This window comes from Osmerus mordax, chromosome 17 (assembly GCF_038355195.1).
Source record: "Osmerus mordax isolate fOsmMor3 chromosome 17, fOsmMor3.pri, whole genome shotgun sequence".
In the NCBI taxonomy this organism is placed as follows: domain Eukaryota; kingdom Metazoa; phylum Chordata; class Actinopteri; order Osmeriformes; family Osmeridae; genus Osmerus; species Osmerus mordax.
In genome coordinates, this window is record NC_090066.1 from 5,020,528 (window position 1) to 5,045,944 (window position 25,417).

The 25,417-nt window shown below is 47.5% G+C and overlaps 3 protein-coding genes across 7 annotated transcripts; 2 read left to right on the forward strand and 1 right to left on the reverse strand.

Moving 5' to 3' along the window:
* Window positions 1–218: 218 nt before the first annotated feature.
* On the forward strand, window positions 219–10,028 carry vezt (vezatin, adherens junctions transmembrane protein). 3 transcript variants are annotated; one of them, XM_067254575.1, is made up of 13 exons: window positions 230–280; window positions 666–772; window positions 1,890–2,024; window positions 4,447–4,536; window positions 4,651–4,832; window positions 4,926–5,210; window positions 5,597–5,754; window positions 5,904–6,052; window positions 6,166–6,512; window positions 6,603–6,796; window positions 7,130–7,236; window positions 7,318–7,525; window positions 7,627–10,028. In XM_067254575.1, the coding sequence occupies exons 2-13, from the start codon at window positions 767–769 to the stop codon at window positions 8,187–8,189; spliced, it is 2,424 nt and encodes an 807-aa protein (XP_067110676.1). In that variant the 5' UTR covers window positions 230–280; window positions 666–766; the 3' UTR covers window positions 8,190–10,028. The 3 variants fall into 3 exon arrangements, with proteins under 3 accessions (XP_067110674.1, XP_067110675.1, XP_067110676.1); XM_067254573.1 differs by lacking the exon at window positions 666–772 and having other exon boundaries at window positions 219–280; XM_067254574.1 differs by lacking the exon at window positions 666–772 and having other exon boundaries at window positions 219–280; window positions 5,609–5,754.
* A 704-nt stretch (window positions 10,029–10,732) lies between these two features.
* metap2a (methionyl aminopeptidase 2a) lies at window positions 10,733–15,368 on the forward strand. Of its 2 annotated transcripts, none has more exons than XM_067254583.1 (11): window positions 10,733–10,892; window positions 11,889–11,990; window positions 12,083–12,145; window positions 12,314–12,416; window positions 12,626–12,787; window positions 12,925–13,106; window positions 13,212–13,306; window positions 13,422–13,518; window positions 13,624–13,727; window positions 14,034–14,149; window positions 14,269–15,368. In XM_067254583.1, the coding sequence occupies exons 1-11, from the start codon at window positions 10,736–10,738 to the stop codon at window positions 14,519–14,521; spliced, it is 1,434 nt and encodes a 477-aa protein (XP_067110684.1). In that variant the 5' UTR covers window positions 10,733–10,735; the 3' UTR covers window positions 14,522–15,368. The 2 variants fall into 2 exon arrangements, with proteins under 2 accessions (XP_067110684.1, XP_067110685.1); XM_067254584.1 differs by having other exon boundaries at window positions 11,892–11,990.
* A 1,047-nt stretch (window positions 15,369–16,415) lies between these two features.
* Window positions 16,416–21,564, reverse strand: usp44 (ubiquitin specific peptidase 44). 2 transcript variants are annotated; one of them, XR_010878820.1, is made up of 6 exons: window positions 19,348–21,564; window positions 18,739–18,937; window positions 18,504–18,612; window positions 18,120–18,361; window positions 17,516–17,986; window positions 16,416–17,404 (listed from the first exon to the last, which is right to left on the reverse strand). XR_010878820.1 is itself a non-coding variant. In XM_067254576.1 (5 exons), the coding sequence occupies exons 1-5, from the start codon at window positions 20,893–20,895 to the stop codon at window positions 17,862–17,864; spliced, it is 2,223 nt and encodes a 740-aa protein (XP_067110677.1). In that variant the 5' UTR covers window positions 20,896–21,564; the 3' UTR covers window positions 16,416–17,861. The 2 variants fall into 2 exon arrangements, 1 of the variants encoding a protein (XP_067110677.1); XM_067254576.1 differs by having other exon boundaries at window positions 16,416–17,986.
* Between the last annotated feature and the right edge of the window lie 3,853 nt (window positions 21,565–25,417).

Below are 25,417 nucleotides of genomic sequence, written 5' to 3' on the forward strand. Positions count from 1 at the left end.
TCTTCTGGCTCCTGGTTTAGGACAGTGACATTTCTGTGCTCAGCCACTAGAGGCAACTATGAGAAATTTGTCACAGCACAAGCATGGAAGACGTGAGGAAGCGGTGAGCTCGCTCCATTTGATTTGTGGGAAATGTAGTTTTCAAAACAAAGTAGGCTTCACCTCCGTCAACTTCTTCGTCTTTGAGCGCATAGCGACTACAATCCCAGAATGCGTGACTGTTGCATATCGATGGCGGAGAGCAATGACTGAGGAGTTTGATGAAGATGTGGTATTTGAGGTTTGTCCTTAACAATTTTATTGATTGTGCATCATGACCACGCAGCGTTCTGTGACAGTGATACACAGTTATTGAGGTTTTCTGATTCACATGGCGGGTCCTAATATGGGGTTGCTAATGCAGCGATCCTTTCTGTCTGCTAACGTTAGCTACTGTACAGTAGCTAGCATTACCTTATCCACCCATCCCTCCATCCATCACCCACCCGACAATAAATTAAGACCGCTGCACTCGCTATCTAAGAATTTACCCAGGTTATTAGCGTCGTTGACACTTAAGCCAGAACTACCAACTACAGTAGGCTAGCTGCCAGCCAGAACTAAGTAGCTAGCTAGCTTGCTTGCCAAGTACTGTACAGATCATGGGTTTGTTGGTGTTTCATCAGAAGTGGGGTGGGGAATAGTCTGGAGTCACTGTCGGCGCAAATGCGTGCTAAACACAACTGAAGGATCGATGTGTGAGCATGTGTGCTGATTTCCTCCGACCATGCAAGTGAGTATCCATCTAATAAAAATATGGAAGCTTTGGTTGAAATATATGATGAGTTATACACATATTTGTGTCCAAATCAATTACTGAGGTGTAAAGAGACGCAGAGATGCGCTGTTTTCTCTCATCCCCACATGATGAGCGTCTGTTAGTTAAGAATTGGGTCACATGTAGCCTATCTTGGTCAAATTTAATCTTGAAATGTCGTTTCTTTTTATCCAGAAATATCTGTCGGTGCTTCAGTGTTTGTGTTTCAGTCTACAGGGAAATAAATGATAGATAGTTTGCTACTGAAATAAGACACATTTCACTGCTCATCTCATTTGAAATAAGACAACAAGGGGGCTGTTGTGGTGCAGGGCTAAGATAAAAAGTCTTACAACACACACTGTTACAACCTAGTTTACAGTGCATTAGTGCAGAGCTAATCTTTGATGGAATGAGTCGAGACTTCATACAGTCATCAGATTATTCCTTTCAACCTAATTGTTAAACCGGACTTTGGAGTGGATTATACAAGATATCTAATGGTGCTGTGAGTATGAAGGGGCTGTGACTAGATATGTAAACAAAAGATAAATATGAATCGGTATTTGTTTCTTACAGTGTCCTAACCTCAGGTGATTTGAGAGTTGAATAGGATAGCTTGTGTGAATGTATTTTTGTTTTTTACTCAGTTGAATCTGCTGCTTGGGTTTAATTACACAAGTGTGAAAGCTCTTTATTGAAATCTGTGTGGAATGAAAAGCTTCATGGCAGAGAGAGGCAGCCGCTTGAACTAGTGAATCTGGCGGGCTCATGGTGTTCTTCTGGCCTGGTTGGTGACGCTAGCAGCTCACCTGGTAGAACGCAAACCACATAAGCCTAAATCTTTACCGCAGTGGCCTGGGTTCGATTGCAGCCCTAGCCATGGCATTTACTGCATGTCATCCCCTCTCTCTCTCCCCTGCCGTTTCTGTCTGACAGCACAGTCATTATACAAATTATGCAGAAGAAACAAATAATCATAGGTAAAAAATTCCAACTAAAAATAATCCATTCAAGAAAATTCAGAGACAACCAGCATGAGTATGAACAGTTGTTTTATTCTCTCTATATCTCCCTATCTTTGCTTTTGCAGAACTCTCCTCTCTTCCAGTACCTGCAGGATCTAGGACACACAGATTTCGAGGCATGTCCGACCGTGTCACAGGAGGAGGAGTGTGGTGGAGGAGAGGTGACCATCTCCCACCAGGACTTCCCTCCCAAATCTACAGTGAGTGACCCCACTATGATACAACAGCACACTGAATTTGGTGCAGACAAAAGTAATTTCAACGGCTATTGATCCAAAATGATGACCTATATAGTAGCCTACATATACACTTTTTCTACTCACATGCTTGACCTACATAATAGACTGGCATGGTGGGAACAGCACACCCATCCGGATAAAGCTGTTTATTTCTATACCTGGTAGTTCTCTAGTTTATTCTTATTTTGTACTGAGGAAATGTGTCCAATGCTGAGGGGAGTTCTCAGTGAAAGGAAGAATTGTCAGTCTACCTCCCTTTCTCTCCCTCCCACACTCCATTATCTGTGTCTGATTTAGTAGAACAGACTGAGATTACGGAATTCAGCTTGTTTCTACCAATTGTAGTTTGTCTATGGATAACTGCCTTTTTGGGAAATGTGGGTGTGTAGTAACTGTATTTCAGAAGATGTTTTTTTTTTATTTGGTCATTTGTACTCAAGCACGTTGCCTTATACTTAAATCATCCACACTGTGTACAGCTGTGTGTTGAGTGTCAGCTAGCTAGCTACGTTCACATGGTGCCATTGGCTCATTTTCCCTGGTCTGTTTTTTTTTTCTTTTCTCTCTCATGCTTTTTCTTTCGGGACAGGAAATGATGTCGTGCTTGCCTCGTTCAGGAACTTTCCGTCTGTGTCACACTTCCTCTGTTATTCAGAGGAGTGTTTGGGAATACTGGATATAAGACAGGAAAGCTTAAGATCGTTTTTTGGTGTCATACTTCCTTAAACTCAGATAACTCAGCTGGGGCAAATACATTGTGTGTGTGTGTGTGTGCACACTTCCATTCTATTGACAGTCAAAGGCCAACAGTTGCTTATCATCTCAGCATGTTAAACATAGAGATAATTGGGCCATCTGTAGGAAATCCATTTATGTACGTGTTAGTGTGAATGTTGTGCGTGAGCTTAGCCATGTAGGCCTGGAAAGTATGGATGGTGGATAGATATTGTCGCTTGTTCTAAAACCTTTAGGAAAAACAGGAAACCAGGAGACGTTAGACTCAGTCGTCCTGTAGCGATGCAGAGAGACGTAAGGGGGAAAAGGTGACAAGGGAGACGTGCACCTTGTGACCCTATCATCCAGTATTTATAGTGCCATTTGCATAGGATGTATGATGAGGTGAAGTAGACAGAGCAAAAACAAACTGTTCTGATAGCAGAACAAGCTGAGCTCATTCATGGTCACATTTATTGTCACCGAAGATCTTAATGAACCCTAAATGGTGAGATACCATATTGTCCCAAGTGTTTTGTGGTCTTTTGTGAGAAAGGCAACTGCAGAGAAAAGTACAGGATGGCCTAATGGCAGTATAACAAGCACACGGTCATATAATAGCTTTGCATTACTGTATGTGTTCTCACGCACTAAAACACACAGACAGACAGGACGTGAATTAGACTCACTCTCTGTCACTTACGAAGGTCTGCGCAGTGTTTCCATTCTTTTATGTTCTAACACGGCAGACAGGGCACACAAAGCAGGCGGAATGTTGGCTATGTGATGCCAACAGAATACTAAAGAGAAAGAACAAGACTAGGACCAGGGGAGGAACTACACTGCTTGTGTGCTTGAGAGAGAGAATTAAATGGATTGAATACAGTGAATCATTTTAATATAGAATATTGGAGGATACAGTATTTGAGTACAAGGAAAATTATGGAATTGACTATAGACCTCTTTACACGTAACCATATTAATGACTGTATGTTTCCCATTTGCCGTTGCTCATTATGCTGGGCAGTCTTGCATGAAAGCAGACTTCCTGGGGGCACAGACTCGAATCAATAATCAATAGCCCTGCAGCCTCAGAGCCAATCACACTGCTGCCCTAAAACAACTGAGTCGCTGTTTACTTCATTCTCTTCGGACCAAAACACAGGAACAGACCCTAGTGCAGCAGATGAACAGTTTATAATGTTACTTCTCTCATAAGTTGCTATGACGCTGTCTCCTAAGCCTGCAGTGTCATGTTGAGGAGTGTTTCAGGATGCACCGTCTGGCTCTCTTGTGTTTAGAGTGGTCGGCTGCAGGCTGTTCGTGTTTAAAATTGAGTTCTTCTGGAGCCTTGCAGGCTCGCAGCCACAGATGCTGTTACCAGAGAACACGTGTTTGTGTAGAAGGGTACTCTGGGGCAGGCAGAGGAGCACACATGCAGGCGCACACGCAAACATCCATGTTTTTGTTCATCTTTGAAGAGCTTGCTTCCTGGGAAGGCCGACTGCCAGTGCTGTAATTAATGTTTTGGTTGTTATTGTTTTGGTTCAGAGTGTGTTTGGTATCATATGTGTATTGAGCAGAAGCCACTACACTGCAGAATAAACAACAGACAAGTTCTGTATGGTTATAAATAGTTGGCCTAACCCCTCCCCTTTGTGATTGACAGGGAGGGCTTTTATGGCAATTGGCTGAAGCCGTATGGAGGCGCACCCCGTTCCACCAGGCCGCGGCTTCCCATAGGATGGAGCAGCAGCTGGTAAGGGTCTTCATGGAGACCACGTGATCTGACAGAGACCAATGGATGAAGAGGCTTTCCTCCCTCCCCGAAGACTTACCCCGTGTGCGCGCTGGTCTCTCTCCCTCCCTCCAGGACGGTGTGTTTGGCCAGTACTCTGTGAGGTGTGTGCTGGAGCAGGACGTGCTGCTGCAGGAGGATGTGGAGCTGATTGAGCTGCTGGACCCCAGCCTCCTCACCCTGGGCTCCTCCTCGGGCTGCCCCAGCCTGGGTCACACCCTGCCCAGGCCCCGCCTCCTCGCCACGCCCTCACACTGGTAGGGACCCAACACACATGCATAGATGGTACACACACACACACACATATCTAACTCTATGTCACAACATGGAACCCTTTACCTCTATCTCAGGGACGTTGCTGTGCTGGTGGGCCTGGCCGCCGTGCTCCTGGGCCTGTACACCATCTCAGAGGGGGTGTGGTCTCTGGCGGCCGTCCCCTGGGGTGCAGCTGTTCTGGGCTGGGTGGGGCTGAGGGGAGCGGGCTTGTGGAGGCAGGGCCAGATGCAGAGGGCCGTACACACCCGGGCCTCAGAGCTGCAGGCACTGGTGGGGAACAGCAAAACGCTGACCAGCCTGGCTCGGAAATCCCTGCGTCTGGTGCAGGAGACGGAGGTCATTTCTAGGGGGTTCACCCTGTAAGTGTTTTTATTTATTGACTCCTTACACATTCCCCCCCATGCTAATGAATAGTGTGCAATTGTAGCCTGTCCCTTACTGTTAGTGTGCACTTTTACCTCAGACCAACCTCAAACTAACTCCAACTCCAGCATCTTAGTGTAGATTTTTAAAAGTAGCCTATCCGATTCACACAAAGTGTACTCATTCATCACTAACTTTCAATCCTGTTTAGTATTACCCAGTATTACCCTACCTCCCCCATCCCCTCCCTCATCCTCTGTTCAGTCTGTGTTTGTGTCGTGTGTCGGGTGTGTGTGTGGTTGGCTTGTCGTGTTCTGTGTTGCGTGTATTACCCACCCTCTCTGGGACGTCTGCACAGTTGTATCACATTTCACTTGTCAAGTTTGCTCGACAGGGTGAGTGCCGCCAGCTCCTTTAGCAGGGCCGGGCCGGGGGCGGGGCCTAGAGGGCAGCAGCTGATTGGCCTGAGGAAGGCGGTTTACCGGGCCCTCCGCTCAGCCTTCCGAGCATCCCGCAGAGCCACCTGCCACATGCTCAAATCATATCCTTCACCTGGGGAGATCACCAGAGGGGGAGAGGGGATGGGGGGGAGTTGACAGTAAATACAAGGAACAGGCTAACTGTTGGGTATACATCAGGCACATATGAATGTTACAGTGACAGCCTGTGGGCTCCTTAATATCTACCCACGTACCCCCTCAACTCTGAGATCGACAACGTGACAAACTACGTGTCTGCAGTTCCACTGAAGGAGCTGGGCCTGGGCCTGGGGGTGGAGCATCTGAGCGACGAGCAGGCCCAGGAGCTCACAGACGACTTCAGCCTCCCGGCCCTGAAGGCAGGTCCTGGGAGAGGGAGAGCGACTGGGGGGGGGGACGTGAGACAGTAGATACAAGGAACAGGCTAATAGTTGAGGTTTCGCACTTACTCTGTCGGCTTGCTGTCCCGTAGGTGCTGTTCCAGCTGTGGGTGGGACAGAGCTCAGAGTGTTTCCGCCGATTGGCCCTGCTGCTGTCCCCACTGCGATTGGAGGAACCCTCGGAGGGCGGGGTGAAGGGTGAGGCCTGTCCGCCTCTGCATTGCACTATCGGCATGGTAACGGAACCCCTGCACCATGCCCTGGCCGGTTGCCTGGGCGATCTGCAGCGCAGCTACGACTTCCACCGCTACTTTGAGACCCAGCCGCGGCCCCACGGCACGGACAGGGTGGGGCGTGCCAGGGAGAAATGCCGAGAGCTGAACACCCTCCACACGTCGGTACGCAGCCTTCAGCTGCACCTCAAAGCCCTGCTCAGCGAGTGAGTCCACCCCAACACCCACCTCCCCGCCTCCCCATGTCCTCCCCCGGGCCCCCCTCTGACCCTGCCCCTGCTCTCCGGCCCCCGTAGGATGATCATCATGGAGGACGACCTGGAGAAGCTGATGGTGTCCAGGGAGGCGGTGGAGGTGACGTGCGAGGGCTACCAGGACCTCAGTGACCGTCTGCACCACCTGCAGCCCCACATGCAGGCCAGCGCCGGCTGCTGGGAGGACACGCTGGGCCAGGTGGAGCGCATGCTGCGACGCGCCAACAACTGCCCCGGTGAGGAGGGCTCACATGCACACCTCTCTCTCCTCCACCCCCCCTGGTAGCCTCTGGGTATCCATGGTTACGCGAGAGTTATTTTTAGTCAAGTCTTCCTCGCCCTCCCCCCCCCCCCCGCCCTGGCCAAAGACCAGTCACAGTCAGAGAGGAAGTGCCTCCTTCAGAATATAGGACAAGAAGCAGTCCAGGGAGGAGGGAGGAACACTGTTTAGGGGTGAGGGGGTGGGTGCCCTAGTTTCCATCCATATTCCAATCTAATAGTGTTGTTGAGGTAGATTGTGTGTGTCTGTGTATGTAATGTTTAATCCATGCTTGGGGTTGGACCCACAGGAACCCCTGAAGGCCCAGAGCAGTGTGCCCCCCCGGTCCCCAAGGCTCCTCCCCCTCCCCCCACCTACACCCTGATCCAGGACAGGGACCCTGTGCCTGAGGAACAGGTAACAACACCGAGGTACCTATGGTGTGTCTCAGAGTCTGCCAGTGTGTTCCCCTAACCAGTCTCTCCTCTGATTGGCCAGGAGCTGGAGGCGTACGTGTCAGACTCGGACTCGGAGGGCGAGTTTAAGGGCTCGGTGTGTGACATGCTGTCCCCAGAGGAGAGGGAGCGTCAGCGGGGGGAGAGGGAGGAGTCTCGCCGCGTCCTGTCAGAGCTCAAAGCCGTGCTGGGCATGCGAGCCTCCGAGGGAGAGAGGAGGAAGTGGAAACAGCTGCTGTTCAACGACCAAGGTCTCTACCAACCCCTACAGTGCACCTTTATCCTCTTTTTTCGTTTTCACCTTCCATCCTTGCGCTGAGCTAATGAGTGTTTTACCTGTGCTGTTTCCTAGCGGCAGTGACGCCTACCGTGTCTGGGGAACTTCAGAGTGACTCCGCCCCAGTGGAGGCTCCGCCTCCTGTGGACATGGCAGAGACGGACGGCAGGGAGGGAAACCATCTGCCGGAGAGTTTTAAAGAGCAGGAGAACCAAGAGGAGGTCAGGGATGACCCCTCCCTTAAAGAGACTGAGAAAGAGGCCGAGCCTGTGACTGAATTCACCTGTGGTAGGGTGGAGGAGAGGGGGGAGGAGACAGGGGAGGAGGGAGGATCAGCCTCAGATGGGGGGAGCGCTACCCGTCTCTACCAATACGACGGGCTGCCCGGAGAGGGGGCGGGCCAGAACGGGGTGGACTGCCTGCTGCGACAGAGGGTCCTCGCCGTCTCTGTGATGGACCGGCTGACGGAGATGCACGGGTCGGCCGCGCTCAGCTTTAGCTCCGCCCTCGCCGCCCAGGTGGCCGCACGCTCACACACCTTTACCAACATGGAGGAGCAGACTTTTGGAGATGACGAGGAGGGGGATGAGGAAGAGAAGGCTTCTGGAACGAGTGGACGGGTGCATGAGGGGGATTAGAAGCCACAACCAACGGTTTACGTAGCACCGAACAGAGCCCCAAAGAGCCGTGTTTAAGTCTGCTCGTCTGGCTTATTTATTGATGAGTCACTATGGTATTTCACCTTAGCTGTGTGAGTGAAGGAGGACCATGTGTGTTTTAAAGAGCGACGTTATGCTCTTCTGTTAACGTGTGTGACGCTCAGCTCCATTCTTCCGTCCGCTTACCCACAATCCCCTCTGGGTTCTCCTGTTCTTCTCAGGTACAAAAAAAAACCAACAACACAAACTCTAACCTCCTGTGAATGTCCTCTGTGTACAGGTTTAACAATCCACATGTTAGCACAGCGTCGGTTGTGGAGAGGTTGATTGTTGCAACGAATGCATTTATTGAATGTCCTTTTTACAACAACTAAAGCAATGCATGGTTTTGGTTACATTTCCCAAATCATTAATACTGGATTCTTATTGTGACCACCTTACTCATTGCTCCCTATGTTGGCTACTGTGCAGAGGTAGGTGTGATGCTGGTGTACTGGTTGTTAAGATGTTCTAGAAAGTGTGTTCAGCCAGGGCTGGATTCTCAGGTAGTGAGTCAGTGAATCAGAGGGCTGAAAGTTACTCAGTGGAACTTTGCTGACCATAACACATGCACACACACTTGAGAGGAAAGTGGAAAAGGGGGTTTATAGCACCACTATATTTCTGTTTCTTTCAAAGGTTTTCATGTGTCTCATTTTAGTCAGTACCAGTTAATCTGCTGAAAGCCCTGCAATTTAGCCCACTACATCAAATTGGCAGATGAAAATGTGGTCTTCAGTAAACCTTAAATGTGATGTTAAGCTTAAACTGTACTTGTCTTGTCATATGTTGGCAAAAACATTGTCACTGTACTTGTATATAATTAAGGAAATGTGTTTACATTTGTCAGCTGACAAAATGTGTTACATAAATCACAAAATAAATGTTTATTGCAGGCACTTGATTGGGCCTCTCCGTAGTGCAGGGTCAGTACTGCTCAGCATGAGCCAAGGCTGTAATCATAATATATATTACACATCCCCCCCCAATATTCAAATCTGTTCAAAATGTCCCCCCAATATATTGATATAAAAATACAAATATAAATGTGCTACGCTACGACAGGCAACCACGCACGCTGTCCGAAATTATGATTTAAAAAAATAATTTGTCCCTCCCAATGTTGACTCCATGGCTACGGCTTTGGCATGAGCGACATAAAGTGAGACCAGATGTAAATGTGACACACAAAGTCACAAGACTGGAACGCTGTGAGAAATCCAATGGAGCCAATAAAGTAGGTTTAGTACTTTACTGCTTCCTTCCACATCGTCATGGCGATTACCACTGACTTCTGAATTCCAAGGTTCCTTTGGCTCACTGTTCCGTATCTGAAGGAGCTTCTGCCTGAATACTGTTGTGTCTTGAATGTTTTAAATATTTCATGGAGACTCCAGTCCACTCTGTGTCTGTGTTTGTGTTTACAATGGGTCACTCTACAGTGAGAATGATTCGAGAATTGCATTTTAGGCAATTATTCAGTGTTGCACCTAGGAATTAATGCAGCCAATGTCAATTTGTTCATCAGAATGTTCAACAAATGTTTGCACGAGCCAACTGCATCTGTCAATGAGTGGATAGTGTAAAAGTTAACCATTCTGTTGGTATAAAGAAAATGTTCTTGTTTTATAGCAAAACCTTAAATTGCTTACATTATTTTGCCCAGTGCCCACCCTCCCTTCTGTACCATTGTGTCTGCCTCGCCTCCTGCACTGTTGGGTGTGTCCTCTCCTCCTGTCCAGACTATGTTTCATTTGTAAAATAAAAGGCCATCTCAAAGCAGTGTGTGTGACTGTCTCAGACACGTTTGGCTTGATGCTCATCTCGTGTTTCTGGGGCTACTCCAGACTCCTGGATAAATGGGGCATGGTGGAGGTGAAGGTCGGGGTGGGGTGAGGGCTATATGATACCCTCAGGAAAGTTCTGCATTTGTCTGACCTGCAACAGCTGGTGCTCTCCTTTCTGCACGTGAGACCCAGAACGAGCTCCTAAAAACAGCCCTGATTTCCTTACATGCATTTATCCGGCACTGCTCTAGTCCCGGTCTGGCACTTGAAGTTTGTTTGTGAAATTGAGAACTTGTGGTGGTATTATGGTAGACAAAACAGCCCATATCTGGGTAATCCTGATGTCTCTGGGTGGTTTCGTATTCAGTCCTGTTAGCTCAAACTCCCCAGGAAACATGACCCCAACACGCTGACACTATGATGGACAGTTCAGATGCTCAATGTTCAATCGTCTGAGATGCATACAGACAAGCATGTACACAAATGCATGATAAAATTATCATTTTATATTATTGGCAAATCAGGAATTGGTCCAACTCGATTGCTACTCATATCGGTAGTCAACAGATTTATATGCACATGTTGCCATCTTGTGGACGAACTCGTGCATCGCACGCATGCAGCTGATTGGGCAACTTTCTCACCCACTCAGCACTCCCACAAACCATCGCGCTTCCTTTTCCACTTACGCCTGCAATCATGGCGGATGTGGTGCAGGAGCAGGTAACGGAGCTGAAGCCCGAGCAGGAGAAGGTCCTGAACGGCGAAGCCGAAGAGAAGGAGGAGGCAGACCCATCCGAGGAGACAGCCAAAAAGAAGAAGAAAAAGAAGAAGAAGAATAAATCCGTAGCGCCTGGTAAGACTCCGGTAGCCAGTACCGTTTGCTATGCTGTTAGTATAGGGACCAGAGCAGTGTGGTGCCATAGCGTGCGCTAGGCCTTGTGAAACACGCCTTGCTACTAGCTCTCAAATCAGAGAGCAGTCATCAAAAAGCATGGCGTGAGACTTTTCTAGCACTAAGTGGAATCGGAACTGTCAACCCAAACAGATGGTCATAGCTTTGAGGATAGATCTTTTGCAGACCATAACCGCCCATATTGTTTGCAGTTACGTCCTCACTCGGCCAAGTGGACTTGTTTCATAATGTGTAGTTGAACGCTGCTTGCCAGTTATACGCCTTACGTAAGGTCAAATAGTAGTTTTATTTGGTCAAAAAAATCAGTTGAGTATTTAAGTGTGAGCTACGGGTTGAAATCTTTGTACGTAAGTTATCGAAAGCAAATAAGGCGTTGATTACTTAAACAGTATGTTTAAAGCGTTGAAGTAAACGAAGCAAACTGCATAGCTGTTATTTCCTCACAGGCAAGCACTTGTATTCACTAGTCATTAGGTATCTAGTATAATTCTTACAAAAGCGAATGAGAATATAGTTTTTTCCAATAGTTTCACATCAGTAGTAATGTAAGCTAATGTAAAGCAGCAATTGAGAGCTGCATGGAATCTTCCTAGCTGGCAGTGGACGATTGGTGCTTACATCAGTAGATCACTGGAAATGCCAGCGTGCTCATGCGCTGGCCAACGATTACAGCAAGAATTAAGTGCACTAGCTGGCCCTGTCCTGCAAGTCACATTTTAACGGGATACTTTGCTGGATGTGATTCTTAAGCGGTCAGCCACGAGGATAACGTCCCATTAGTGTTCTGCTCCCATGCACTTGCCAAAGCAGAAATGATATCTCGCATGCCTGTCCACACTATAAAAACCCCCCTGCTTGCTGATCAAGTCCCAGTCACAGCATAATGGGGTTGGGCTTAAAGAAACATGTAGCATATGTTAACATGTATTTCAATAGCAGGCAGCACTGAGGCAGAAGGGGATGGCATGAACGATGTGACAAAACAGCTGGAAAAGCAGGCTTTGGAGGACAAGGAGAAAGAGGAGGAGGGAGAGGAAGGTAAGGGAGAGACTATATACTTGCACCAGGCATCCCCATACGGATACTCACCACCCACCTACTCACACGCCATCAAAATGATCTCACCACAGATGGCGACGATGGCGAGAACTCAGCCGGGAAGAAGAAGAAGAAGAAAAAGAAGAAGAAAGGACGTAAGTCACCTGAGGCTGCTGTGATGAGTGTACACGGCACTAGGGTGCGGCGAGTTCAAGTGGCGCAGGTGGATCCACTGGGCAGGGTGCGTGTCTGCCTAGCTGCTCCAGGGACCCTGCTTCCCCCCGTCTGTGCCTGTGTTTCAGGATCTCTTTTCTTCCACACAGCCAAAGTTCAGACTGACCCACCATCTGTGCCCATCTGTGAGCTGTACCCCAGTGGAGTTTACCCCCTCGGACAGGAGTGTGACTACCCTGTTTTACAAGATGGGTAAAGAGGCACACACACACACACACAGACACATCCCAGTGATGTAGAAAGTGTTCATGACAAGTTTTCAGTAGATGACATTATCCTCGTATCCATATCCCATTATTTTCCAAGACATAGCTTCTCCTCAACTGTTATGTAACATTACTTGTTGGTGACGAAACTGAAGAAGAGTCTGTGCGCGTGCGTTTGAACCCTCCCCGTTATAGTCGCAGCGCCGCATGGAGGACAACCAATGAAGAGAAGCGTGTTCTGGACAAGGCCAACGAGGAGGTGTGGAGTGACTTCCGCCAGGCGGCCGAGGCCCACAGACAGGTCCGCCAGTACGTCCGCAGTTGGATCAAGCCTGGTCTGACCATGATTGACATCTGGTGAGCCCCCCCCCAGACCACCACCATCATCATCATACCTAGTCATCCTGGTTGCGTGTGTAGCTACCTCCTGTATTTACTTTTTCCTTCCCCCCCCACCCCCTTTCCCCCTCCTCTCCATCCATCATCTCTCTCAGCGAGCGGTTGGAGGGCTGTTCTCGGAAGCTCATTAAGGAGAACGGGCTGAATGCGGGTCTTGCCTTCCCCACAGGCTGCTCCCTCAACAACTGTGCGGCCCACTACACCCCCAACGCCGGAGACCCCACCGTGCTGCAGTACGATGACGTCTGCAAGATTGACTTCGGCACTCACATCAACGGTAAGGCTGTTCTGGTCCTATAGACGCAACTAGGGAGCCGAGATCAGTCCTGTCTTGTGAGACCAGCTACAAGGAGGCTCTCCTCACGCTTGTGTTTGGTTTCAGGGAGGATCATTGACTGTGCCTTTACTGTCATCTTCAACCCAAAGTATGACAAGCTGCTTGAGGCTGTGAGAGATGCCACTAATACTGGAATCAAGGTCGAACAGCTTTGCTACTCTTCTGTTTATCCACATAGCACACTGTGACACGTCTCGTGTATCTCGAGTTTTTTTTTTGGTATCAAACGAACCCCGTTGCGTTGTCTCCCCGCAGTGTGCCGGTATCGACGTGCGCCTGTGTGATGTCGGAGAAGCGATTCAGGAAGTGATGGAGTCTTATGAGGTCGATATCGACGGCAAAACATACCAAGGTACTTCCACTACACGCTCGGGAGAAACCTTGACACGGCACATACTGGGAAATACAAGACATGCTATGGCGCAAGCTCAGTGTTTCGTTTTCTTTATCTTTCCAGTGAAACCTATTCGAAACCTGAACGGTCACTCCATAGGGCAGTACAGGATACACGCGGGGAAGACTGTCCCCATCGTCAAGGGCGGCGAAGCCACACGAATGGAGGTTGGCATCTGTCTCACGTCTTCGCAGTGGGAACTCTAGGTCCTGACTGTTGCATTAGTTTGACCACATAGGCAAAATAATATGAGCAAGAAAGGGGAGTAAGTGGGTGTGTTCGAGTCATTCTTTGCTTACATTATTTAGGGAGATGGCTGAGTTTGGCCACTCATTCACACAATAACAAGTCGGACATGAATTTCCTAAATATTACAGTCAAGGCCATGTGTTTGAAATAATTTGTCATGATTTTGTGTGTACAGTTTCTTGGATCTGTGATTTCCCATATGTGACCCCATCTCTGCCCCCCAGGAGGGAGAGGTGTACGCCATTGAGACATTTGGCAGCACAGGGAAGGGTGTGGTACATGATGACATGGAGTGCTCCCACTACATGAAGAACTTTGACGTCGGACATGTCCCTATCAGGTACAGGGCGAGTGTGATGATCTCATTTCTGATACAGAACAGAGAACTGGGGGGGGGGGGGGGGGGGGGGGGGAGAGTACCTTTCCTCTTAACCTCCATTTTCTTTCTCTTTCTTTCAGGCTCCCCAGGGCGAAGCACTTGTTGAATGTGATCAACGAAAACTTTGGCACGCTGGCCTTCTGCCGACGCTGGCTTGATCGTTTGGGAGAGAGCAAGTACCTGATGGCCCTAAAGAACCTGTGTGACCTGGGCATCGTGGACCCCTACCCTCCCCTCTGTGACTCCAAGGGCTGTTATACGGCCCAGTTTGAGCACACCATCCTGCTCAGACCCACCTGCAAGGAGGTGGTGAGCCGGGGGGACGACTACTGAGACCCCCCCCCCCCCCTCCCTCTACTCACCACCCCCCCTCCCCCTCCTATTACCCCCAGCCCCTTCTACAGAGAATCCATACACAGAACCATCACCTGCCCTCTGTATCAGAAGAAAGCTTCTGATACACGGCCGTGGCTTCGGTCTCTCCTGTCATGGCAGAGAGCAGCAGCAGCAAAAGTTACAAAATGCTACTGTCAAGTTCTACACACAATGCATTTTTCTGCTACTTAGAGCGTGTAGGAAGAGGGACTGGCTTTCTTAGCAGTGGCTGAATTTTGTATGATTTGTTTTGGGGGTGATGGCCACAACTTTTTACATCCAATGTAAAGTAAAACTTAAGCAGGTAAACGGTGACAGCATATTATATCTATAACTTCTTACATTACTGCCCTGAGTATTAACACATGTATGTAAGGCTAAAAATACCCTTTTGTCCTGTCATTTGAGATTCAGGTTGTTTGACTGCAGTCCTTTTTCTTTTTCTGCCTGTAAACCCTCAGTGCACAGTTCTTTAATGGCAGGTCCCCAACTGTCCCCTTAGTGACATGGGGCAGACTGGGTCGCTGTTCAGAATCACTAGTCTAAAACGTAGAAATGGTTCCAGTGTTCAGCTTGAGGTGGAGGGTCAGAACGATAACGACAGCATGCATCTTGGGCTGTACGTTTGGCTGCTACAGGAGGGGACTCAGCGCTCCGCTCCTCCAGTATTTGTTTCTTTGATATTTGTAAAGTATCTTTGAAATGGCTGCTGCTGCCGTATGTACAAGGTGTAATGCTTCATTTTGAATTCCCTGAAATGTTTTTGTAAGAAAAAAATGATTAAAACAAATAATTTTGCTCTCTGGCTTAACGTCACTAGTTTGTTTTTATGGAATGATTGGGTATGAAATGGGTTTGACGTTTGATTAATGATGAATTCAGGGTTCCTGCAAGTCAAATTGAATACCTTTTTAAGACCATAAAGATTGAAATTTAAGACCTAAACAACGCATTACCAAAAAAATATTCAAATCAAAGAAATTCTGAAAAGTTTTATTTCAGTGAATTCAGTCATTGAAAAAGCAGTAATTTAATTTACAGATAAAGCAATCACATTAGTAACCTAATTTCATTCAAGTAAGATTAGAAGGCAAAGTATTATTGATAATTCATTTAACTGATATCAGTTAAGTAATATGTTATTTCCAAGTATATAGAAGGGGGACCTCCAAATTTTAAATTTTTTATTTTAACTTAAAAGTTACATTGTGGTCATGTAAGATGTGGGACTTCACCTTCACATAGTTTCATAAATATCATCTCTCTCTGACAAAGGCAAAAGATTCTCTTTAGTTTAGTTTGGTTAGAAACCAAAGAGTGCGAATTATACAATGATAATAGGGGGGGGGGTCAGCTTCTTCTCCAGGGCGTAAAGTAATATTTACGATTACAGGTAAGGACAATATATAAATGTATTGACCCCCCCCCCCCCCCCCGACCTGTTGTTTTTACCTCTTTGGGGGGGGGGGTCCAAGTCTTAATTAGGGGGGTCAAATCCCCCCCAAGGCCCCCGTAATTCGAACCCTGGACTTTTTTGCTACTTAGTAATAACTTTCTGCGGTCAGCGTTTCCGGAAATGAACGAGGGTAAAACCTTTTTTAGACCTGACTAAACAAAATTTAAGACCTTGGATTAAAAGCTGGACGTTTTAAGGCCTTAAATTTAAAGTTCCGAATTTTACACTTAAGACCCTGCGGGAACCCAGTGAATTGTGCCTATGAATGCACTTCTTAAACAATAAGTATTTGTTTTCTTGTTGAATACAATAACTACCGGGGTATGTTTAATAGGTGATTTTTAAAATGTGTCAAACCCTTTGAAAACGCCACAAAAAAACAGGCAATTTATTAGAAAAATGAAAAAATATTCTCATTTTTATTGAGGTAATATTCTCTGAAAATTGAGGTAACAATTTGCATAGTATCACGTCCATAAATGTACACACCCACTCAAGGAGTAGAACAATGTCTAGATACGTGACATCTGACACAGATGGGGCATTTGCAAGAAAAGATATGTGGAAATGTGCTTGAACTCTCCCCTATCAAAGGTTTCATTTAAGTAATGAAAACATTTGGAGAACAGTTTAAAGAATTATACCGAACCAAGATATACAGTACACAAAAACTTGAGTCTAGAGATGGGTCACATCACCTGTATGGACGTGTCTACACTGCTGGTGATTCCAAACAATCCAGAGGGAGAAATGTTCAAATATTCTAGAAAACACAAATTTGACATTCTAACAGCCTTGTTTAAAAAAATAAAACTTCAGTGGGAAAAACAGGTATGACAAATACATTCATGTTCTAAATTCTGACCTGTGTGGGGCTGCTTCTACACAGTCAGTTAAGCTGAACTCATATCCAACTTTCTCCTCTGGTAGAAAATTAAATATAATCTGATCAAAGGGCACTTCTATGTGACAAGATAAACCTCCACAGTATCTGTCACAGGGATTTTACATACAACTGCCTTTGACATTTACATTCTGAGAAAGAGAGGGGGCAGCATTTAGTAAAAGAAAAACATCCAAAAATCCCTTTGGAAACTTCAGAAAATATCAACACAGAGCACATTCACCAAACACAGTTTTGGAAAGAGTGGAGGGAAATTTCAAAATTTCCCTCATGCTTTGGCTTGAGGCAAGTAGCCAACACTAAACCATTTTCTGATCAAACAGTAAGTGTTGCAGAAATGTCTTGAATGACTACTTACATTCCAACCACAACAGACCAGTCCAGTTTCTGGATAATGCTGCTGGAAATATTTAGAACAACCTCATGTCTTCTACATTCCAGGTTTGTGTTTGAAGGCCAATATTGAACTGCCTAAAGTAACCTTTAGAAGAATTTCAATTGATTAAATCGACTGACATTTCAACCAGCAAACACACAGGTAGAGACATCTGAATATACCAGTACTAATATACTAATATAATAGGACACTTACATGTAGTCACTCCTGGACGTCTGTCTGCTGCTACTGGGACAACTTGGCTAATATTATCCATAAAATACACCTGTACACTATCAAACACAAATCAAGGAAGGTTAACCTTTTGGAGAAAAAACAAAACACAATGTACAAGAAATTCACAAAGCATGTTTAAAAAGAAGTCTTTAGTAGAAAAATAAAGATTGTAGAATGTTTCCTCCCCAAGGAGAAAAAAATGCCCATAAAGAGGGAGGGAGGGAGGTAGAGAGGGAGGGAGACGGGTGTCTGAGATGGGTTGGTGATGATCATGATGTCATCCTGCAGGTAGATGGTGGTCACAGATGGCAGGATCAGTCTGATCTCAGAGTGGCCGCTCTTTTTCCTGAGAGACACGTTGAGTGTAGAATAGGATGTAAGCCTGGGCTCGACACACCTCCTCCACAGAACACACGTTCAGCTTGGAGTCATTACAGTGAACCCAAAACCCTGAGAAACAGAGAGAATATTACGTTTCATTATAATGTAGCAACAAGGTACACAACAATTCCTCTGTATAATAGTTTGTACTGGGTAACAGTCCAGTCACACTGTCAAACCCCCCAAAAAATATTGCTCTGACCTCCTTCCGTGTTGTAGCAGTAGGCAGTGTAGTGCCCGGAGCCAAAGCCCTTCCCATGATGCATCACCACAGCAGACAGCTCATAGAGGAAGTGTTTGGGGCGTGGTGAGCTTGGGGAGGCGGGGCTGAAGCAGGGGGAGCCTTTGGGGGAGGAGTCTCTGCAGCAGTAGGGCTCCATGTTGAGAAGCTGGTCAAAGCTGACATGAACGCCTATCTTCTCCCGGTGGTTGCGCCCAGACCACCTGCCAAACAACCACAACCAAACGTTAACAAATGAATTAAATTATTATATTATTATAATATAATTATTATAGACAAAGCTCACTGAAAAACTTGACAACGTGATCGTTGTGTGTTGTGGTTGGACTGCAGTGGGGTGAATACCTGAAGCGTTTGAGGTGCAGGCGTAAGACGTGAGGCAGTTTGTGGACCATTAGCTGTTTTTGTGCTTCAGTCAGGATAACAGGCTTAGAGGAGAACCTCCTGCGCTTACCTGCAGACACGGAGGAGAGAAAGTTACCCAGCAGAGCATGGACCTTCAACATCCATTAATAAACTAGTCAACAGTTTCACTTTTTATGGTGTTCTGTGTGTGTGTGCGTGCGTGCGTACGACTCACTGTTGCATTGGTCACATGCGTAGATGTTGCCTTCCAGGGCTTCCGTCTCAGTGAACTTGGCCAGCATCTCCGTCAGCCGACATGACACCTGCGCTGCAGACTCACGGCTGTTCCTATGGTAACGCTCAGGGAACTCCAGAGAGAGGTCCCAGAACGACTCTATGGTGTTGGACTTGTGGTCGCACGCCAGACACGTCACCTGGGGGGGGGGTGAAGAGACAGGGCAGGGAAGGAGGGAAGGAAGGAAGGAAGAGAAAGAGAGGGGGTAATGGTGAGGCCAAAATAGGCAGAGTCCTTGTCAAAGCACAGGCACAGAACTGTGTAAGTGCCACTTGGCATGAATGAGGGCCCCCCTAGAACACACATGGCCCTTTGTCTAGCAAGAGCAGGTGGATTAGTGTGTGCGCTCAGCTTCTAAAAGGACCATCCCTTTTACTCGAGAACACACGTCCATCTCATCATTACTTGGGCATCCGGGCCATTTTGGTCAAAACAGCATTGTGAGAGCCATCTGAATGAGCATGTTGGACGCAGCAATGTTCACGTCCATCTGGAAAGAGCAATAACACTCACAAATGGGCACTTAATTCATGAAAAAAAAGAAGTTACCTGGCTGAGGAGCTGGCCGTGGAAGATGGTGTTGACCACGCTGAGCACCTGCTTGATAAGCCGCCTGTGTGTGCCAGCGGCCGGCGTGTGTGTGCCCGTGCTCTCCAACTCCCTCTGCACCTTGTCCAGAAGCTCACACAGGAACTCCTGGGCGTCCTGCTGGGCGTAGCCCCGGAAGGCAGGGATCAGCTGCCACACCGAGTGCAGCATGGCGAAGGGAGATACCAGCGCCCACTTGCCCGACCACATCACCTGGAAGAGGGTGTGCAGCTCGTGGCACAGGGAGATGTGCTTGGAGCTGGGCTCCTTGGGCTGGATCAGCTCCATGCTGCGGGCCCGCGAGGCCCCCCCGCTCAGCCCCGCACCCATCTGGGGGCCCTTCCGCTGGGCCAGCTGATAGCTGGGCTGGTCCCCGGGGAGGGGGACGGTGCCCACCAGCTGGCCGTGGACGGCAGAGGCCAGCAGCTCCAGCGCCTGAGTCAGGTCCAGCCGCAGGAAACACTCCCTGAAGATGTGCAAGTGGCTGAGCACCTGCAGAATCGAGTTCATGTAGCAGGTGTTGCCTAGGTTACGCAGGCCTGTGACCCCCGGGGGAACAGTGGGCCGACGTTTGAGGGGCGAGTCGCCCTGTTTAGGGGAAGTCCGGCGGGGGGTCGGGGAGGGGGCATTCCGGGAGGGGCCCGAAGAGGCTTTGGGTTTCGGTTTGGTGGAGGAGCGGGTCTTAGGCATTTGGGTTAGTTTTGGGCGTCCTACTCTTTTGGGAGCATGTGCTACGGGGGTGAGGGTTCTAGGGTAGGGGGAGAGGGGCGAGATGGGGATACTGAGGGTGCGTGTCCGTGCGGGGCGCGGGGAGGAGGCAGCGGCGGCGGCGGCTGCATCGGCCGCTTTCTGACTCTGCCGGCGCAGGCGGTGGCTCTTCCTGGGCGGGGCACTGCCCAGTTCCTCCTGCAGCCGCCTCTTCATCGCCCTCTTCTTGGCCTGCGCCTCCATCCTGCGCAACTCCTCCTCCTCCATCTGCCTCTCCTCCTCCTCCCTGGCCTTCCCCCCCGCCGTCCGACTGAACCAGGAGCGGAACACGCGGCCCAGGAGGGCTCGCCGCCGGTGCCAAAGCGCCGTGAACATCCGGTCCTCGTCCCGCAGCTGCAGCTCGCGGGCGCCGCAGGGCGACAGGGCGTCGGGGGCGGCGCTGGCGGAACGCAGGGTGCGCCCGCTGCGGGTGGTGACCTCGTAGCGCTGGCTCTGGATGGCGCTGAGGGTGCTCCGCAGCAGCTTCAGGTCGCCCGTGGCGTTGTCGTTCAGCACGTAGTCGTCACACAGGTAGCAGAACACGTAGAGCTCGTTGACCTCCATGGCCAGAGGGTGGCGCTGCTGGCGGAAATGCTGCAGGGCGTGCTCCTCGATGTAGCGGCCGCAAGCCACGTGGGCACAACCCAGACAGGCCCACACCGACTCAGTAGTGTTGCAGTCCACACAGTGCCACTTCTGGGGGTTGAGGATGGAGTGGTCTGGGGCCAGACGCAGCCGCCCCACATGCTTACACCTGTCCATGACACAGGTCTGAGGATGTCAGTCAGGGACCTCCACGCAGGTCACGTATCCACACAGGCTTCACACCGCCATTCTGAGCATGGAGGGCTGAGAAATGTGGTTCTCCCACAGCATGGCTTTATCTGGGGGTGGTGAGACGACAGGGCAGACATGAAGTTGGACAACAGCAATAAAAGATGCTGTATGTAACCTAGGTGACAATTTGCCCAACCTGAAAATAAAGAAGACAAATTATTTTTCAAAACATCTTTCCACATTGTATGCATCGCTTGTTATGAAATCCTGAAGCCCTATTTGAGTATGCTAGGGGAATAGCCCCCCACTGGGTGTATAAAATACCTTCAGCTTGGCCAACATTGGGGGGGGGGGGGGGGGGGGCACAGTCTTTGTGTACAAGAAGAGAGAGGAGAGTGACTGGGAGATTAGAGTTTAAGGGAGAAAGAGGGAGGCAGACAGATAGCCAATTGAGAATGGCGTTAAGTGACGGGAAAAACGAAGGGGAAATCTGTAGACAAGCTGGAAAATGTGTAGACCATCTTAGTATGGCAAGGACCAGTCATTCTACAACCCAAAATGTCGATCAAGTGCTGAACAAGTCTGTCTCCAAGCTAAGTCTCTGAAAGCAGCAGAGGTGATCGTTTACATGAGCGTATGTGAGAGGGTGTGTTCCATTACAGACTCCGTGATATAAATAAGTTGTTCCCTGGCCTCTAAGCGTTTATGAGTCCAAATAAAAAGATTGTGACACTCCCCCTCCCCCCAGATTTTTTTTTGACAATACATTGGTTACAAAAGTGTACTAATTGTAATAAAAATGGCACTTGTAATTATTCTGAAAATACAGCTAACTAGATAAATCTGCCCCGATCCGAAGTCCCACTGTGCCACAGAGCGCAGCACATAGCAACAATGACCAGATAAAACTCAAATGTAGCTTCCCGGTCAGCTAGCGCAATCTGTACCTGAATAAAATGTGGGTTCTTTGAGACGCGCTTTAATGTGCAAAGAGGTAAATAATGTAGCTAATGTACCATGTCCATTATCATGGGGTTGGTGCATCACTACAGTGTGCGCGCCTGAGTGTCCTTGCTATATCTTCGTTCTGGCGGGTAGCTAACATTAGTTAGCTAGCAAGGCCAGGCTAGCTTGATTGTTCCTGCTTCTATTCCCTGTATTTTAAGAGGTCGTGTGATACCCGTGTTAACTGGCTAACGGCAGCAGGATATGACCAAAACCTACACGAGTTTAGATTAAGTGGCCATCCATGAATTATACGAATAGCATGCAACTGCCTGCTAACGTTAGCTAGCATTATAAAAATGAGTCTTCAGTGTAAGTGGTGAAAATAACAGCTGGAAATGAAATGGAACAGGTCGCTGAGTGGGACAATGTACTATCTCTAGCATGTTAGCAAGCTAGGCAACAAATTAGGATTTAAAACCAACAACCAATCATTCATAGATTATCCAACGTCTACTCACAGTTTTATTTCTGGAGTCATGTCTAAAGCCTGCCACTGCGTCAAACCGTTGGTAAACAAATTCTAGCAAGGACTTCTCAGGGATTAGTCATACCCGTCTATTACTAGCATAGCTAGCTAACCGACATGACAAGCTCACAGGGACACTCCACTATGCCTACAATTGTGCATCAAGATGTATGGCACTTCGCGAATGGATCTCACAATAACTGCTGTTGAAACAGACTGCCAAAATAAATGAAAACATGCAATATACCATACCAGTCCTTCACGGCACTTAGTACTCTGTTACTAAAGTGATCGCCATCTTGTCTATCCTTGTCGCGTGGTACAGATTCTAGCGTGTCCTCCTAGTCAAGTGACGTTATTACCTGCTGCATTTAGGTAGCATTTCTTACAAAGCAATGAATCGTCTTTCGACACAAAGACATCCTCAACAGACATATTCAAGATGTGAGGAGCCGAATTATTTCCATTGAAGTTCTGTGTATCAGTGATTAACAGTTTTGACAACAGTTATAATCATACACTACATGTAGACAACCCTCTCATGCGTGCCTGTCTGGAAGAAGCCACAAGAGGGCAGTGTTGTATTATTATAACAAATAATGTATCTCCCAAAGTGTGTGTGTACGTCTCAGTGTTTTCGGACTGGCATGTGACACACACTCCCAATTATTTTTATTTAGTGACACCTTTAACACATAATAGTCTATTAAAAAGTTTTAAAAGAGCTCTCTCTCTCTCTGTGTGTGTGTTACACTCTAAGTGAGAGACAGGTCTACACCAGCTCTATGCTGGTTAATGAGGGCAGGTGATACTATCAGACACGGGTTAGCATTAAGCCATTTAGCATTGAGTCTCTTGCTTTCAGAGCTCAGAAAGCACTGCCAGCTATCACTCTAATGATTTACCGAGAGAAAACACTAAAAGACACATATTTTCTTTCTCGTTCTCTGTCAGAAACAAACAGTACAATAGGCTGCTATATGACAGGAATTGAGGACCTTTGAGTGAGTGATAAAACAGGTATGTGTGTCCTGTGTAGATCTGCCATCCGATTCCTCTCGAATCACTTTTAATGTTTTTCTGCCTCTATGTCCCGAGGCCTTTTTCTGAGCTTTCAAGTCCACACACGCTAACCCCCCCCCCCCCCCCCCTTCTCCATCTTTTTCTCCCTCACCTATTCCACACATAATACGAACACACACACATGTCCTGTTTTCATTAGAGCAGGTAAATGTTTCTGAGAAAGAGAATCAAAACATCCAATGGTTTTATTTTGGTGCTTGGTTGTAGTTAAAACACAAGTGCTGATTAAAAGGAAGGAAATGATTTATAATTTATAATCAAACAAACATTTTTCACAATTAATTTGAGTCTGTTTTTGATAGTCAACATATTCATATGATTCCATATGGGGATGTCTATGTATAAACATAATGCTGATTGTATCTGATTTCTTTAGTCGTTGAGAATGAAGAATTCCCCTAGTAAGTTAGAATGTCTGTCTCTGTAGTCCGTAATGAGTCAGTGACATCAGACTGTCATTAGCAATGCAGTTCATTATAATCAGCACTTGTGTCTCAGTCATTCTACTATGTCAACACTGCTCTGTTCTGGCTTGTTCTGTACTTTTGGTGAAGAAGTATTCCTGTGTGTCAGAGTGTGAATAGTTTTAGAGAGAGAGAGTGATGGTATTTCAATGTGTTTTTAGAGTGACTGCTGACAGATATGAATGAAGGGTTTTAGTCAGGTTTCCCCTTTCTTTATTTCCTCTTAATCAAAACTGATTAATAAGGGTAATAAGGATAACACATGACATACATTAAACCATGCTAGTACAGGACACAAGTCCATATCTACCACTCCCACCTACCCTTCTGCCTCCCTCTCATACACATACATTAATCACAAGGAACTCTCCTCTGTTTTCCCCTCTTTCCCACTCTCTCTCTCTTTATCAGTTTCTCCTTCCTCTTGCACAGCAGAGGTTTGGGTGTGTGTTCCACAGCATGGCTTATTTCAGGGGTCTCCTTCCCTGAGCTGGGTGCTCAAGAGGGGTATTGTGGATTCCGGGGAGTAGAGGGGGAGGTCTATTGTCCCCAAGCCTGCTCTGGGCCAATGGGAAGACAAGTATGCTGACAGAACAAAGACCATAACTCCATTCTATAGCACACAAGTGGGGCATTGTGTCCACCGCGACACACCATACACAAACCATGTCCATACAATATACACACAAGCATATCAGACACACATACAAACACACATCCATAATGCATACTCATAACAACCATTACAAACACCTCTGAATAAACCCGTTTCCCACACCCACCTTACCCCTTACACACACACACAGTTCTACTTCCATTTATCATGACATATGGACTGTTCATCTGAGAACAAGTAAAATTGGGTAAAAGATGTGTGTGAGCAAACAAGAGAGAAAAAGAGAGAAAGAAAGTGAAAGTGGTGGAGAGGAGCAATGTGAGTTTGGTCTGCCTCTCTGCTGCCCGTGGCCCGGGTTTCTTGTTGTTGTGTCTATGCTCCAAGGCCAGCTTCAGCCTTGTAAGGACCATAGTAATTGCTTGGGTCTGTGTGGGCCAGATTCCCATAGCCTTGACATTTAACTTGCCCCTTCCAATCTCCCTGATCAGGCCTTGTGTGACCTCTGACCTGGCACAATGCAGAGTGGCATCAGGTACCTGGCATGTCTGGAATAACTCAGCACCTCCAGACCAACCACGTCACTATGATGGGAACTTTGGGAACGCTGCAGCAAACACACGCTCCCTTAAGCCAAAGACTTTGTGTGCTCTCCCACCTCTCTCTGTTATGGTCAACATTCTGGGGGTCCGTGCGAATACATGAGTGTGTTTTGGGAGTGATGTATTACCTAACCTGAGGAAACAGAGTGAGAAGGAAGGGAGACAAAGAGTATGTGATGATAAGGATATTTTTGTCAAGTTTATCTTAAGTATTTCAAGGCTCTCTAGGCAAAATATATTAACAGGAGTCTCACTGTATCTGATAGTGTGT